This window comes from Rhinatrema bivittatum, chromosome 8 (assembly GCF_901001135.1).
Source record: "Rhinatrema bivittatum chromosome 8, aRhiBiv1.1, whole genome shotgun sequence".
NCBI lineage: Eukaryota > Metazoa > Chordata > Amphibia > Gymnophiona > Rhinatrematidae > Rhinatrema > Rhinatrema bivittatum.
Genome location: NC_042622.1, coordinates 83635697 through 83649116, shown reverse-complemented (window position 1 = coordinate 83649116; position 13420 = coordinate 83635697). Strand labels below are relative to the sequence as shown.

General features: G+C 43.3%; 1 protein-coding gene across 2 annotated transcripts in view; it reads right to left on the bottom strand.

The window, feature by feature from the left end:
* The window catches only part of GPR107 (G protein-coupled receptor 107), a 271212-nt gene extending 259100 nt beyond the window's left edge, over positions 1-12112 (bottom strand). The window contains exon 1 of one of the 2 annotated variants that reach the window (XM_029614537.1): positions 11938-12112. In XM_029614537.1, the coding sequence (XP_029470397.1) occupies positions 11938-12024 (87 nt within the window). In that variant the 5' untranslated portion in view covers positions 12025-12112. The remainder of the gene's footprint in view (positions 1-11937) is intronic. The other variant, XM_029614536.1, reaches the window with a different exon arrangement.
* Between the last annotated feature and the right edge of the window lie 1308 nt (positions 12113-13420).

Genomic DNA, 13420 nt, shown 5'->3' with positions numbered 1-13420 from the left:
AAGCTTCTAGACTTGCGTGACTGCCCAGAGAATCATTTACATAGGTTGTCATGTCAACAGCATGATGTGGCTATCTCTGAACTGCCCTGTTTAGTTTTCCCAGGCGTGGCCCATTTGCCCTCACTCTCGAGATAGTCCTTTTGTTCTGTTAAAATCTTACTGGTCAAGATAATTAACACAACTGTGGCTGTGTTGATAAAATCTCCTGAGAATAGTGCCTGAAGCTCCCGCCGTTGGTTTCTTCTTTGTGACCCAATGAATAGGCCTCACCTTTCTGGAGCCAACTTGCCTGTCTTTATAGATATCTAGGGAAATTCTGCAAGTCATGCTCAGAAAGTCACTTAAGAGTTCATTCAGCCCAGGCAGGCTAAAGAAAAGCAGAGGATTCTGGGGATTTCCTTCTCCATGTTGGTTTTCTGTTCAGGCCCTCTCATCAAAACACATTTGAGATTTATATTAATAACAGTGTTCAAGGGGTGACATGATGTGGTGAGCAGAGGATGAAGCTTTCTCCTGGGCTCCAGGTGCCACATTCTCATAATCTGCTTTAAAGAATCGTTTTTGGTTATCCTTCCACAGAATATTATCAGCATTGACTCAAGTAATGCCCATTAAGGGAGGAAAAAAGGACAAAGAAAAACTCCATGGGGTTGATGTTAAAATGGCGACAGGACAGGATCGGAATGGAGAAAACTGCATAGTGAAGTCATGATAGCAGAAATCAAAGCAGTAGTTTTGTCAGCCTTAGATGAAAAGCTTCCTGGCATTTTTACTTGATTGTCAGAGATAAAAGCAGCACTCACGGAATATGGTCCTCGACTGGAGCAGGCAGAAGGGCATATTTCTCTCCTAGATGACACTCTGGCAACCATTACTAAAATAGCGTCCCTAGAAAAAGTTCTAGCTGACCAAGCTGTCAAATTAGACGACCTAGAGAATCGCTCCAGAAGATCAAACCTCAGATTAGGAACATAAGAAATTGCCATGCTGGGTCAGACCAAGGGTCCATCAAGCCCAGCATCCTGTTTCCAACAGAGGCCAAAACCAGGCCACAAGAACCTGGCAATTACCCAAACACTAAGAAGATCCCATGCTACTAATGCAATTAATAGCAGTGGCTATTCCCCACGTAAAATTGATTAATAGCCATTAATGGACTTCTCCTCCAAGAACTTATCCAAACCTTTTTTGAATCCAGCTACACTAACTGCATCCTCTGGCAACAAATTCCAGAGCTTTATTGTGCGTTGAGTGAAAAAGAAGTTTCTCCAATTAGTCTTAAATGTGCTAAGAACATAAGAACATAAGAAAATGCCATACTGGGTCAGACCAAGGGTCCATCAAGCCCAGCATCCTGTTTCCAACAGTGGCCAATCCAGGCCATAAGAACCTGGCAAGTACCCAAAAACGAAGTCTATTCCATGTAACCATTGCTAATGGCAGTGGCTATTCTCTAAGTGAACTTAATAGCAGGTAATGGACTTCTCCTCCAAGAACTTATCCAATCCTTTTTTAAACACAGCTATACTAACTGCACGAACCACATTCTCTGGCAACAAATTCCAGAGTTTAATTGTGCGTTGAGTGAAAAAGAACTTTCTCCGATTAGTTTTAAATGTGCCCCATGCTAACTTCATGGAGTGTCCCCTAGTCTTTCTACTATCCGAAAGAGTAAATAACCGATTCACATCTACCCGTTCTAGACCTCTCATGATTTTAAACACCTCTATCATATCCCCCCTCAGTCGTCTCATCTCCAAGCTGAAAAGTCCTAACCTCTTTAGTCTTTCCTCATAGGGGAGTTGTTCCATTCCCCTTATCATTTTGGTAGCCCTTCTCTGTACCTTCTCCATCGCAATTATATCTTTTTTGAGATGCGGCGACCAGAATTGTACACAGTATTCAAGGTGCGGTCTCACCATGGAGCGATACAGAGGCATTATGACATTTTCCGTTTTATTCATCATTCCTTTTCTAATAATTCCCAACATTCTGTTTGCTTTTTTGACTGCCGCAGCACACTGTACCGACGATTTCAATGTGTTATCCACTATGACACCTAGATCTCTTTCTTGGGTTGTAGCACCTAATATGGAACCCAACATCGTGTAATTATAGCATGGGTTATTTTTCCCTATATGCATCACCTTGCACTTATCCACATTAAATTTCATCTGCCATTTGGATACCCAATTTTCCAGTCTCACAAGGTCTTCCTGCAATTTATCACAATCTGCTTGTGATTTAACTACTCTGAACAATTTTGTGTCATCTGCAAATTTGATTATCTCACTCGTCGTATTTCTTTCCAGATCATTTATAAATAAATTGAACAGTAAGGGTCCCAATACAGATCCCTGAGGCACTCCACTGTCCACTCCCTTCCACTGAGAAAATTGCCCATTTAATCCTACTCTCTGTTTCCTGTCTTTTAGCCAGTTTGCAATCCACGAAAGGACATCGCCACCTATCCCATGACTTTTTACTTTTCCTAGAAGCCTCTCATGAGGAACTTTGTCAAACGCCTTCTGAAAATCCAAGTATACTATATCTACCGGTTCACCTTTATCCACATGTTTATTAACTCCTTCAAAAAAGTGAAGCAGATTTGTGAGGCAAGACTTGCCCTAGGTAAAGCCATGCTGACTTTGTTCCATTAAACCATGTCTTTCTATATGTTCTGTGATTTTGATGTTTAGAACACTTTCCACTATTTTTCCTGGCACTGAAGTCAGGCTAACCGGTCTGTAGTTTCCCGGATCGCCCCTGGAGCCCTTTTTAAATATTGGGGTTACATTTGCTATCCTCCAGTCTTCAGGTACAATGGATGATTTTAATGATAAGTTACAAATTTTTACTAATAGGTCTGAAATTTCATTTTTTAGTTCCTTCAGAACTCTGGGGTGTATACCATCCGGTCCAGGTGATTTACTACTCTTCAGTTTGTCAATCAGGCCTACCACATCTTCTAGGTTCACCGTGATTTGATTCAGTCCATCTGAATCATTACCCATGAAAACCTTCTCCATTACGGGTACCTCCCCAACATCCTCTTCAGTAAACACTTGGGTTTGCCTGAGTCAACTGATGAGAGTAATCTCTGCAACCGCTTGGAGACTTGATTGCCCGAAGTGCTTAACTTCCCAGATATAAAACCACACTTCCGGGTTGAGGGGGCACATCACTTAGGAGCTTAAAAAAAAAAAAAGAAGTCAGAAATGCACCCTAGAATAGTGACTGTGAAAATTCTCAACTTTGTACAGAAACAAGCGATCCTTCAAATCTATCGCAAAAAGCCCGAGCTGTTTTATGAGTCTCATCGGGTGTGACTTTTTCAAGATGACTCGCGAAAGTGTTTGCGTTGTGCAGGAGCTTTTCCCCTTTGTGTTCTGTTATTCAAATCACCAAATAATGTTATACCTTCAATTCCCGGTGAAGCTACAGATCTGGCATAGGGGGCAGGCTAAACGTTTTTGATTCGCCTTAACAAGCCCAGAAATTCAGAGACGCTATTGTCAAATGATAGCAAGGATATATGGCATTCGGACTGGGAAGTTAGTGCAATGCTCATAGAAGGCTTTCATTTTATTTTCTTTGCCTGAGTCGGGGAAGACTTGCGCGCGCTGTGTGCACATTGAGTAATGTGTAGCGAGAAGAGCAGCTGAGGGATTCTCCAGTTTCTCGACTCTCTCAAGGTATTTTACCTCATTTTACTTGGATTACAAACTTTTGCAGCCTCTATGGCGGACTATAGTTTCGAGCCTTCTATGTTGGTCTACTGGCTCAGTTCCCGCTAGAGTCAGATGGTCGGTGGTGCCATGGAGCTGACGCAGTATTAAAATGAGAGGCAATGGCCATGACACAGAATATCGTGAAAGAAGAAAAAACAAAAACTATTTTTGTTATTGTCATTGGAGTATTCACTTGCACTGGATAGAGACTGGTTTTTTTTTCCCTCGGAAATGCCTATGATAAGGTGTTCTGCTTGAGGGCATTATGTTCATCGCACATGGTTTAAAACTGTTTGTCAGTTGCTAACAGTAGTTGGTCATAAAATCCAATTCAATACCATGCGGTATTATTGGAGCATTACTGTTTCTTTATGTTTCATTTTGGGTAATATAATATGTTCCAATATTTGAGGAAATATGGTATTTCATTTCATTGCTGCAGTCATCAACCCTTTCTCTCCAAGATAATTTGTGTGTGTACATACCTTATGGAGGTTTTTTCCTCTCTGTTCTGCTTTTGCCTAGACTGTAGAAGGAGATCCTAATGGTGGTCAAGGGGGGCAGGGCACCCGATCACTACGCTCCAATAACTCACGTTACTTAAACATCCCTACCATAAAAGATGCACATCTGACAACAACAAGAGAAAGAGCCTTCTCCATCGCATCCCCCAAACTCTGGAACACACTACCTGAAGACTTGAGAACTCAGCACAACATAAAAACGTTCAAAAAAGACCTAAAAATTTTTCTTCCGCAAATTCTTCACTGACCCACTATCAACTGACCATACCAACCATCAAATGAACTCTCAACTCTAATCTCCAACCAAACTCGCTTTCCTCCACTTCCAACCCAAGAATAGTTATTTGACCTGACTTGCTTATTTCTATATATGCTCATTCTGTTATAATGTTTCAATACTGTTAAGGAAATAATATTCACTTTGTAAATCGTTATGAAGGCTCTACCGAATAACGGTATATAAAACTCATCAAATAAATAAATATTTAGCTTGACCCTGATCCCATTTCCTGCTGGGGATGAGCCATATGTTGGGGTTTGGACTATAGAGGGAGGGGAGGTAGGGAAGGGAAAAAAAAGGTGGAGTGGGGGGGGGGGATTTTCTTGGCAGAGACCGCTCATCTTCAACTCTCTCAGGGGTCAGAAAATCTTTCTGGGTACTGGTTCTCTAGACTGGGGGGGGGGGGGGGGGATTACTGCCAACTTACTGCAGTGGTGCTTATTTACTGGAATGCTCATTTTTTGGATAAAATATGGTTAATGTCAGAATTATTTCATGGAATATAGCTGGATTGGGTTCTCCAGTGAAGTCGGCTAAAATGTTATCACTACTCCATAGCAGAAGGCTAATATTGCCTGCTTACAGGAGACATTTAAATGACCAGGAGCATGATAAGTTTTCTAGAGACTGGGAAGGTAAGGTCTTTTCCTCGTCAGCAGTGAACAGGAAGGGAGGAGTTGTAATTCTTTTGGGTAAACAGGTGGTCTTTGAGCATGTTTCTATACACAAAAATAGAGAGAGAAGATACGATTTTGTTACAGGGAAATTGTATGGTCAGAAAATTACCCTAACGCATATGATCATACATTCTTTGGGGAATTGGCAAGAGCTCTGATTGCTCATGCAGAAATTACCTTGATCGTAGTTGGGAGAGTTCAATTGTGTTGCAGACTCCACACTAGATGGATCGTCCCAGGTGCATATACCCAGAATGGGGAAAAATAAGGGCATTCCTTTTCTCTGTAAACAGCTGCATTTAATGGACATTTGGACAATCATGTACCTCGAAGTGAAGAATTTTACACATGTTTCTAGGGCGCATGTAACCATGCCTCACATTGATTATATCTTGATCCCCTATACCAGTTTGACAAGGTCAAAATAGGGCCAACAGAATTCTCTGACCATTCTATGATATGGGTAGATATCAGGCTAGGGAGTCCCAAGATGGAACAGCACAGGTGTGTTTCCAGACTTATCTCCCAGGGGACCTTAACTTTCAGGAATATCTAAAAATTAAATGGAAGGAATATGTTGTTCATAATTCCCAACATCAATTGAATACTCTTGTTTTGGGAGGCAAGGAAGTTGGTAATGCAGGGGGAGATTACTGCATATCTGATTCGGAAAAATAAACTGCTTAAGAAACATAGAGTGGACTTAGAGAGTTTCAGAAGGCCAAAAAATGAACAACAGAACATCCCTCGGTAACTAACAATGAACACTACAGGGAGACTATATTCTTTGAATTATTTACATTAAAAAACAAGGACTTTATTGTATTTATCCCATAAATTGTGCCGATATGGGATAAAGCTGGGAAATTACTGGCTAATTTAGTAAAAGGAAAAAAGGGCACAGTTATATTGAGGCACTGAAAGATCCAAACGGAGTATGACAAACCTCTGCTGTAGAGGATAATTAGATCCTTTTATGAACATCTTTATCGTGATGATAGGGTAGAGGCTAATGTGGCGGAAGATTTCTTTCATGTACCTCCCCTGCCCAAGGTAACTGCCCATCAATTGTCATGGCTGAACAGACCGCTTACCCACTAGGAAATTTTAGAAGGTATATGTACTAGTCCTTTACATAAGATCCTAGGTCCAGATGGTTTCAACACAGATTTTAATAAAATTCTGAGTAGAGACTTAGAGGATAAACTGAAGACTTTATCACCAAGGCCTTATTAAAAGGTGCCTTTCCTAGAGATAGTAAATGAGCCTACATTACGGTTCTTCCCAAGGAGGGGAAAGACTCATGTCATCTGGCCTCGTACAGACCCATATCTTTGCTTAATTTTTACCTAAAACTTTTTTCCAAAATCATTTCCAATAGGCTAAACATAGTGCTGCCTTCTTTGATTTCCTAGACTCGAGCCGGTTTTGTGAAGGGCAGGATGGTGAGTAAACATGCATGAGGCTATGGACTGCTATGATGCAGAGCAAATGTTCCCAAAAACAGGCGTTGGTAGTTGGATTCGATGCTGAAAAAGCATTCGATCGGGAGGCATGGCAGTATTTGTTCTCTGTTCTACACAAATATGGGTTAGAGGGTGATATAGTGCATAACATTTCTCCTTTACCAGGAACCTTGCTCCATCATCTTGACAAATAGTTGCATGTCTCAAGAATCTGAGTTACAGAGGGGTACTAGACAGGGATGCCAGCTCTTCCCTTTGTTGTTCATTCATTCCTTGGACCCTCTATTGAGGAAAATTATTACATAGCCAGAAATATTGGGCTTCGAGACGGGTAATGCAAGTTTCAAAATAGAAAGTGATGACTTGCAACAGCAGTCAGGAGTATTTTCAGGCCTTAAAATTAACCTTGGACCACGTGATCTGATGCGCGGGTGAGAAGTGTGCCCGACTCGCTCCCGGTATCCCCTCCACAAATTGCATTTTTTCTCACTTAATCCTTCATTCGTGGCGGTTCCAGTAGTCACCTGTGACTTCCCAGCATTGTACTGTCGATTTCCTGCAGCGAGGCTGTGGTGAGATTGCTTCTAAACCGCAGCACGAGAAGAAACCTCTGGGCAAGCCACTGGAAGACAAAATGGCACACGGCCCTCCGAGCCCGCACCTGACAGACATCGGGGAATGCTGCCTTGGTGGAAAAAGTGACTTGGGCAGTGGTGCAGGCTTTGGGTGGCCGTTTTCAAGAGCTCCTCCAGTAAGTGAAGTCGGGAAATGAAACTTTACAAGCCTTCAAAAACAGCAGGTGGAAGATACTCAGCACAGAGTTACTGTGGTGGAGTCCAAGACAAGGACCTACAGCAGCAGCAGGGAGCCTTGGAAAAACATATCAGTGTGCTGGAAGCGAAGGTGGATGACTTGGAAACAGGTCTCGTAGGAATAACCTTTGCTTCATGGGGTTCCCTGAATCCCTTTCAGACCATGAGATTCACTCTCTATTGGAGGGCTAGCTGCTGAAGTAGTTGGGCCTAGATACCCTTACTGGGCATTGTTTTGCGAGTGTGCACACCGCCTGGGGGGGCCGTGTTCAGGGGTCCACTAAGCCCGTACTATAATTGCCCGTACCTTGAACTTTGCTCATAAAATAGCTCTATTGCAAGCATATCAGAAGATACCAGCATTACTGCATGATAACTGCAAGATTCTGATTTTCCAGGACTACTCCACTGTGGTCTCTCAGCGACCCCCGACCCCCCCCCACCCCCACCCCCGTGGTCCTTGCAGCACTTGCTAACCCTGGTTGATCAGTTGGGCTGGAGGGCATAGCCTGGATATTTGGAGGAGTTATCCGTTCAGATACCGAATGTGGTTTCTATGCCTCTTCTTTTTGGGAGTCCTCTGTATGGTGGTGGGAGATCAAGGGGCTAGGGCTATGGATTGGTTAGTCGCTAAGAGGGATATATTCTGGCTGGGATCTTTGTGTTCATTAGGGGATCAGATGCAGCCCAAGTAGGCAGTGCTCCCCTACACTGTGGGGGAGGAGTATTGTTTTGCTTGAAGGGACTGTGTCCCACAATTGCTGGCAGGAGCTGAGGAAATGGAAGTATTTGAGGTGGACGAGGATTATTTTCACAGTTGCTGGTCCTCTAGGCTGGGAGGGAATCAGTATGGACAGTATGGAAGGGTGGTTCAGCGGACATTTCTATCCTTTCTTTCGGATTAAGTATGGGTGACGATCTGAGGGTACTCTCCTGGAATATAGCGGGCTTGGGATCTCTTGTGAAGCGGGCTAAAATGTTGGCCTCGCTTTGTAGACACTGTGCCCAGATCGCATATCTGCAGGAGACGCATTTAAATGATCAGGAGCACAACAAACAAATTGCTTAGAGACCTGGGCCAGGTTTATTACTCTTCAGCTGTTAATAGGAAGGGAGTGTTGCTATTCTCTTGGTCAAAGGGGTAGCTTTTGAGAAAGCAGCCTGCATCATCTCTAAATATGGAAGCAATGTGTTTATTATAGGGAGGTTATTTGGTCGAGCAGTTACTGCTTGCAATGTTTATGCCCCTAATGTCTACCCACACAAGTTCTTTTAAGACCTAATGCAAGCTTTGACCATTCATGCCATGGGAATTTTGTTGTTGGCAGGCAATTTTAACTGCGTAGTAGACCCCCCTCCATAGATAGAAGTTATCGGGTGTCTATCCCCAAATTAGGGTATCCCATTTTTGTATAAACATTTAAGTTTATTGGATGTTTGGAGGGATTTGAACCCAGAGGAACGGGATTTCACATACATTTTGCGAGCACATGAGTCCATATCTCGGATTGATTATATACTTGTTTCTACAGCCGACTTTTTATAAAGATTTATAAAGCAGAAATAGGGCCCACAAAATTCTCAGATCATTCTAAGCTTTGGGTGGATTTAAGGTAAGGGGACTCAGGGGGAGGATAGCACAGATGGAAATTTCCCACATCTGGTGATTTTCAGGCATATCTAAAGACCAAATGGAAGGAATATGAAGATCACAACTCCCTTCATAAGTCAAATCCCTTGTTATTTTGGGAGGCGGGGAAGGCTGTGATCCGGGGAGAGATTAAGGACTATGTGATTAGGAAAAAATAAGTTGCTGAATCGGCGAATAGTTGAGCTGGAGCAAGAGTGTCAGAAAATTAAAGCTCGCTATATTCAATTTCCATCTGCAGCCACTAAACTACTTTACAGAGAGTCTGGTATAATTTAAACTCCATCAAAAGACTACAAGGAGTTTATTGTATACCTCGCATAGGTTTTACCGCTTTGACAACAAAAAGACAAATTATTGACTAGTTTGGTAAGGCTTATATGAGGGCATACTTATATTGAGACCCTGCAGGACTCCAATGGAGTGCGGAAGTCTTCTGCTGCAGACATATGTGGAGTTTTCTGGTTCTTATATGAAAAATTGTACAGTGAGGACACAGTGGAGGGGGCCAAGGAGGCAGAAGATCTCTTCTTTTAGGGGTTACCTATGCCGAAAGTGATGGAACAAATGTCCTGGTTAAACAGACTGTTCACTATTTCTGAAATTATAGAAGGAATTAAATCTAGTCCCTTACATAAAAGACTCCAAGCTCCGATGGACTTAATGCTGACTTTTACAAGGTGATGAGTGGGGAGTTGGGAATCACCCTCCAAAAATTCTTTTCTGCAGCTTTACTGCAAGGTGCATTTCCTCGGGACACCAAAAGGGCATACATTACAGTTCTCCCGAAGTGGGGTAAGGACCCAACTCAACCGGCCTCTTATAGGGCTATATCTCTTTTGATTTGAAACTTTTTGCTAAAATTCTTGCCACCCGGTTGAATTTGGTTGTCCCTATCTTAATCTCTCAGAACCAGGTAGGTTTTGTGAAGAGTAGGACAGCAAGTAAGCATATTATTAGATTATGGACAGCGATGGCCCAATGTAAATTTTCCAATACGCCAGCACTAGTGGTGGGTTTTGATACTGAAAAGGCATTTGACCGGATAGTATGGCATTATTTATTTTCTATTTTGCACTGCTATGGCTTTGAGGGTGACTTTGTCCGTAATATTTCCTTACCGTATTGGGAACCTTGTTCCTTTATTCTAGCAAATCGGAGTATGTCCCAGGAATTTTAACTCCATAGGAGGAACTCGACAAAGTTGACCCCTAACCCCACTTTTATATATCCTCTCTTGACCCACTTTCGAAAAAATAGTAGACTCCCCTGAAATTCAAGGTTTTGAGCTGGAGGCGGGAATCGTTTAAAATAGCGGCTTTTGCCGATGTCTCCAATACCGTACCTCTCCCTTGAGTTTTTGCAACCTAACTACATTACTCTGTATTTTTTAGCATTAAATCTTAACTCCCAGACCCTAGACCAATCCTCAAGCTTCACTGGATCCCTCCTCATGTTTTCCCTACCTTCCTATTTATCCTGTTGCAGATTTTGGCATCATCAGCAAAAAGACAAACCTTTCCTGATAATCTTTCAGCTATGTTGCTCACAAAAATATTGAAAAGAACCAGACTAAGGACTGATTCCTGAGGCACCCCACTAGTAATGCCCCCTCCTCAGAGTAAGCCATTTACTACTGTCAATTGCTAACTTCATGGAGTGCCCCCCTAGTCTTACTGTTTGAAAGGGTAAATAACCATTCCTTATTTATCTATTCCACCCCACTGATGATTTTATAAATTTCAATCATATCTCCTCTCAGTCATCTCTTTTCCAAGCTAAAGTGCTCCAATCTGTTTAGCATCTCTCCATAAGGGAGCTTTTCCATCCCTTTATCATTTTTGTCACTTTCTCTCTACCTTTTCTAATGTCTGTTGTGTCTTTTTGAAGATATCAATCAAAACTGCACACAATACTCAAGGTACAGTCTTACCAAAAGATCTATACAAAGGAATTGTGATATTCTCAGTTTTGTTCTATATTACTTTCCAAATAACTCCTAACATTCTGTTTGCCTTTTTGACAGCTGCCACACTGTGATCCCATAACCTCCCAATTTCCAGAGGAGTCTTTCATGACAGACTTTGTCAAATGCTTCATGAAAATTCAAACACACTATATCAACATTTATTATTATACATTTTCCCTAAGATTAGGCCCAAGATGGAATACATAGGAGAAAAAAATTTAATTACATAAGTAATGTATACATATTTATTTACAATAAATATATTCCATATATCAAGGCACCCAGCCATTAGAAAAAGGTATGAGGTAGATTGCGAGTGAGATACATAGGCCATACGTAATGCACAGACAAACTAAGCATTAGAGAGTACTAAATATATTAAGAACTAGTAGGGTATCACGTCTACCAGGTTAACGTATGTTCAAAGCCTCTTTTTTTTTTTTTTAGCATTAAAGAGGCCCTCCCTTAGGCAATACCAACAAAGACCTTAGCAGTCCCACAGGTTAGTATTTTTAAACTACTCTGAAGAAATCATCTCTACCCATCTGCGTTGCTCAGTGCAGTTAACTCATTTTATGTTCCGTAAGTAACAGTACTCAGCCTGAATATTGTAATAGGAAAAACAAAAAAAGCACAGCTTGCAAGGCTAATTGGACTCAGCCGAGAAACTTCAGCACTTTCTACCCATGTCCCAGGGCAGGGAACACCGGTAGGGAGAGGCTAGCGGTAAAGGCTCTGTCCTAACCTAGAAGGACGCGCCTAGAAAAGCGGCAGGAAGTGCCGGCACTCCTCAAAAGATACATCACCAGAGAATCCCTGCGGACTCTTACCTTCAAGGAGAGGTGATGAACTCGGGACTGAGCCCCGAAGAACAAAAACAGCAACAAGGAAAACAGTCCAACAACACTGACCGCCATCTTCACTCCAGCATCATCAGCATCATGCTTCCGTAAAAGGGCAAAGTGCAACCGGAAGTGACCACTCCGCAGAGCGTCTCATCCTCAGCGTTCAGGCACCTTCGTTTCTAGACGTAACGTTAAAGCTTTACGAACTCAGGGGCCGATGCAATAAAGACGCGTAGAAAGCGGGCGCTGAACAGTCAGCGCCCGCTCTGTTAACGCGCGCATGGTGCCCCAAAGGGGGGGCGCGCCGGTCTTCCAATAATGAAAACGGCACCCAAGTTTATCGGCGGCCATTTTCATTACTGGCAGATGGCCGGTTATGAAAACCGACGCCGGTAAACTCGGCGTCGGTTTTAATAATCTGTGTGTGAGCGAAGCAGAGGGCAGCGGTGGGGTCGAAGATGGATAGTTTCAGACGGTGGAGGAAGTGAGTCCCACCGTATCCGTCTTACCGAGGGCTCGTGCTAGGAGCAGCGCTGAGGCAGGCTTGGTAAAGGGGCAGTTCCGGCGCTCCGTTTTAATTTTTTTTTTGCTTTAAAAAAAGAAGTATAGGAAAGCGGTTTTTTCTGCTTTTCTGTACTTCTTTTCAATACACTCAGCTATTAACGCCTGCTCCAGGCAGGCGTTAATATCTGAGCGATAAATGGGGCCGATGCAATATGCTGAGCGCACTCTTAAGGAGCAGTTAGATGCGTGAAAAATAGGCGCCAATCAATCCCCTAAAGGCAAATACAGAACAGTGCGCTCGGCCGCGCGTTTTTGACATGCTATTATTATCCCTTATACACAGGTCTATCCAGTACCGAGCAGTAGGAAGAGCTGCGTTAGTGCCCGGCGCATCCGCGGTTGCCGCACGCACAGTGCAGCTCACCTACCGCTCGATCCTGAACTATAATTTCATGCAAATGTAAACCGCGTTTAAGAAGGATCCGTGAAGCGTTAGGCCCGCGCAACCCATTTTACTGGATAGAGCGCCTATACAGTATCCTGGGTGCGTGGGCCTAACGCTTCACGCCACGCTGGTATCTGTCATTTCAAATGTCATTTGAAATGACAGATACCAGGAAGTCGGGACTGCCAGTCCCCCTCCCCTCCTCCCGAAGCAGGGCGCGAAAAGCAGCCTTGCTCCGGGAGGAGGGGAGAAGGGACTGGCAGTACGAAGCGGTGAAGCGACTTACTTTTTGCACCCCCCTCCGGACATCGGACGACCTCTCCTGCCTCCAGCTGCTCGCGAAGATGGACGCCTGCAAAAAGTAAGTCGCTTCGCCGCTTCACACTGTCAGTGTCTCTTCTTCCCTCCGCCCGGAGTAAGGCTGCTTTTCGCGCCCTGCTTCGGGAGGAGGGAAGAAGAGACACTGACAGTGTGAAGCGGTGAAGCAACTTACTTTTTGCAGCTCCCTCCGGACATCGG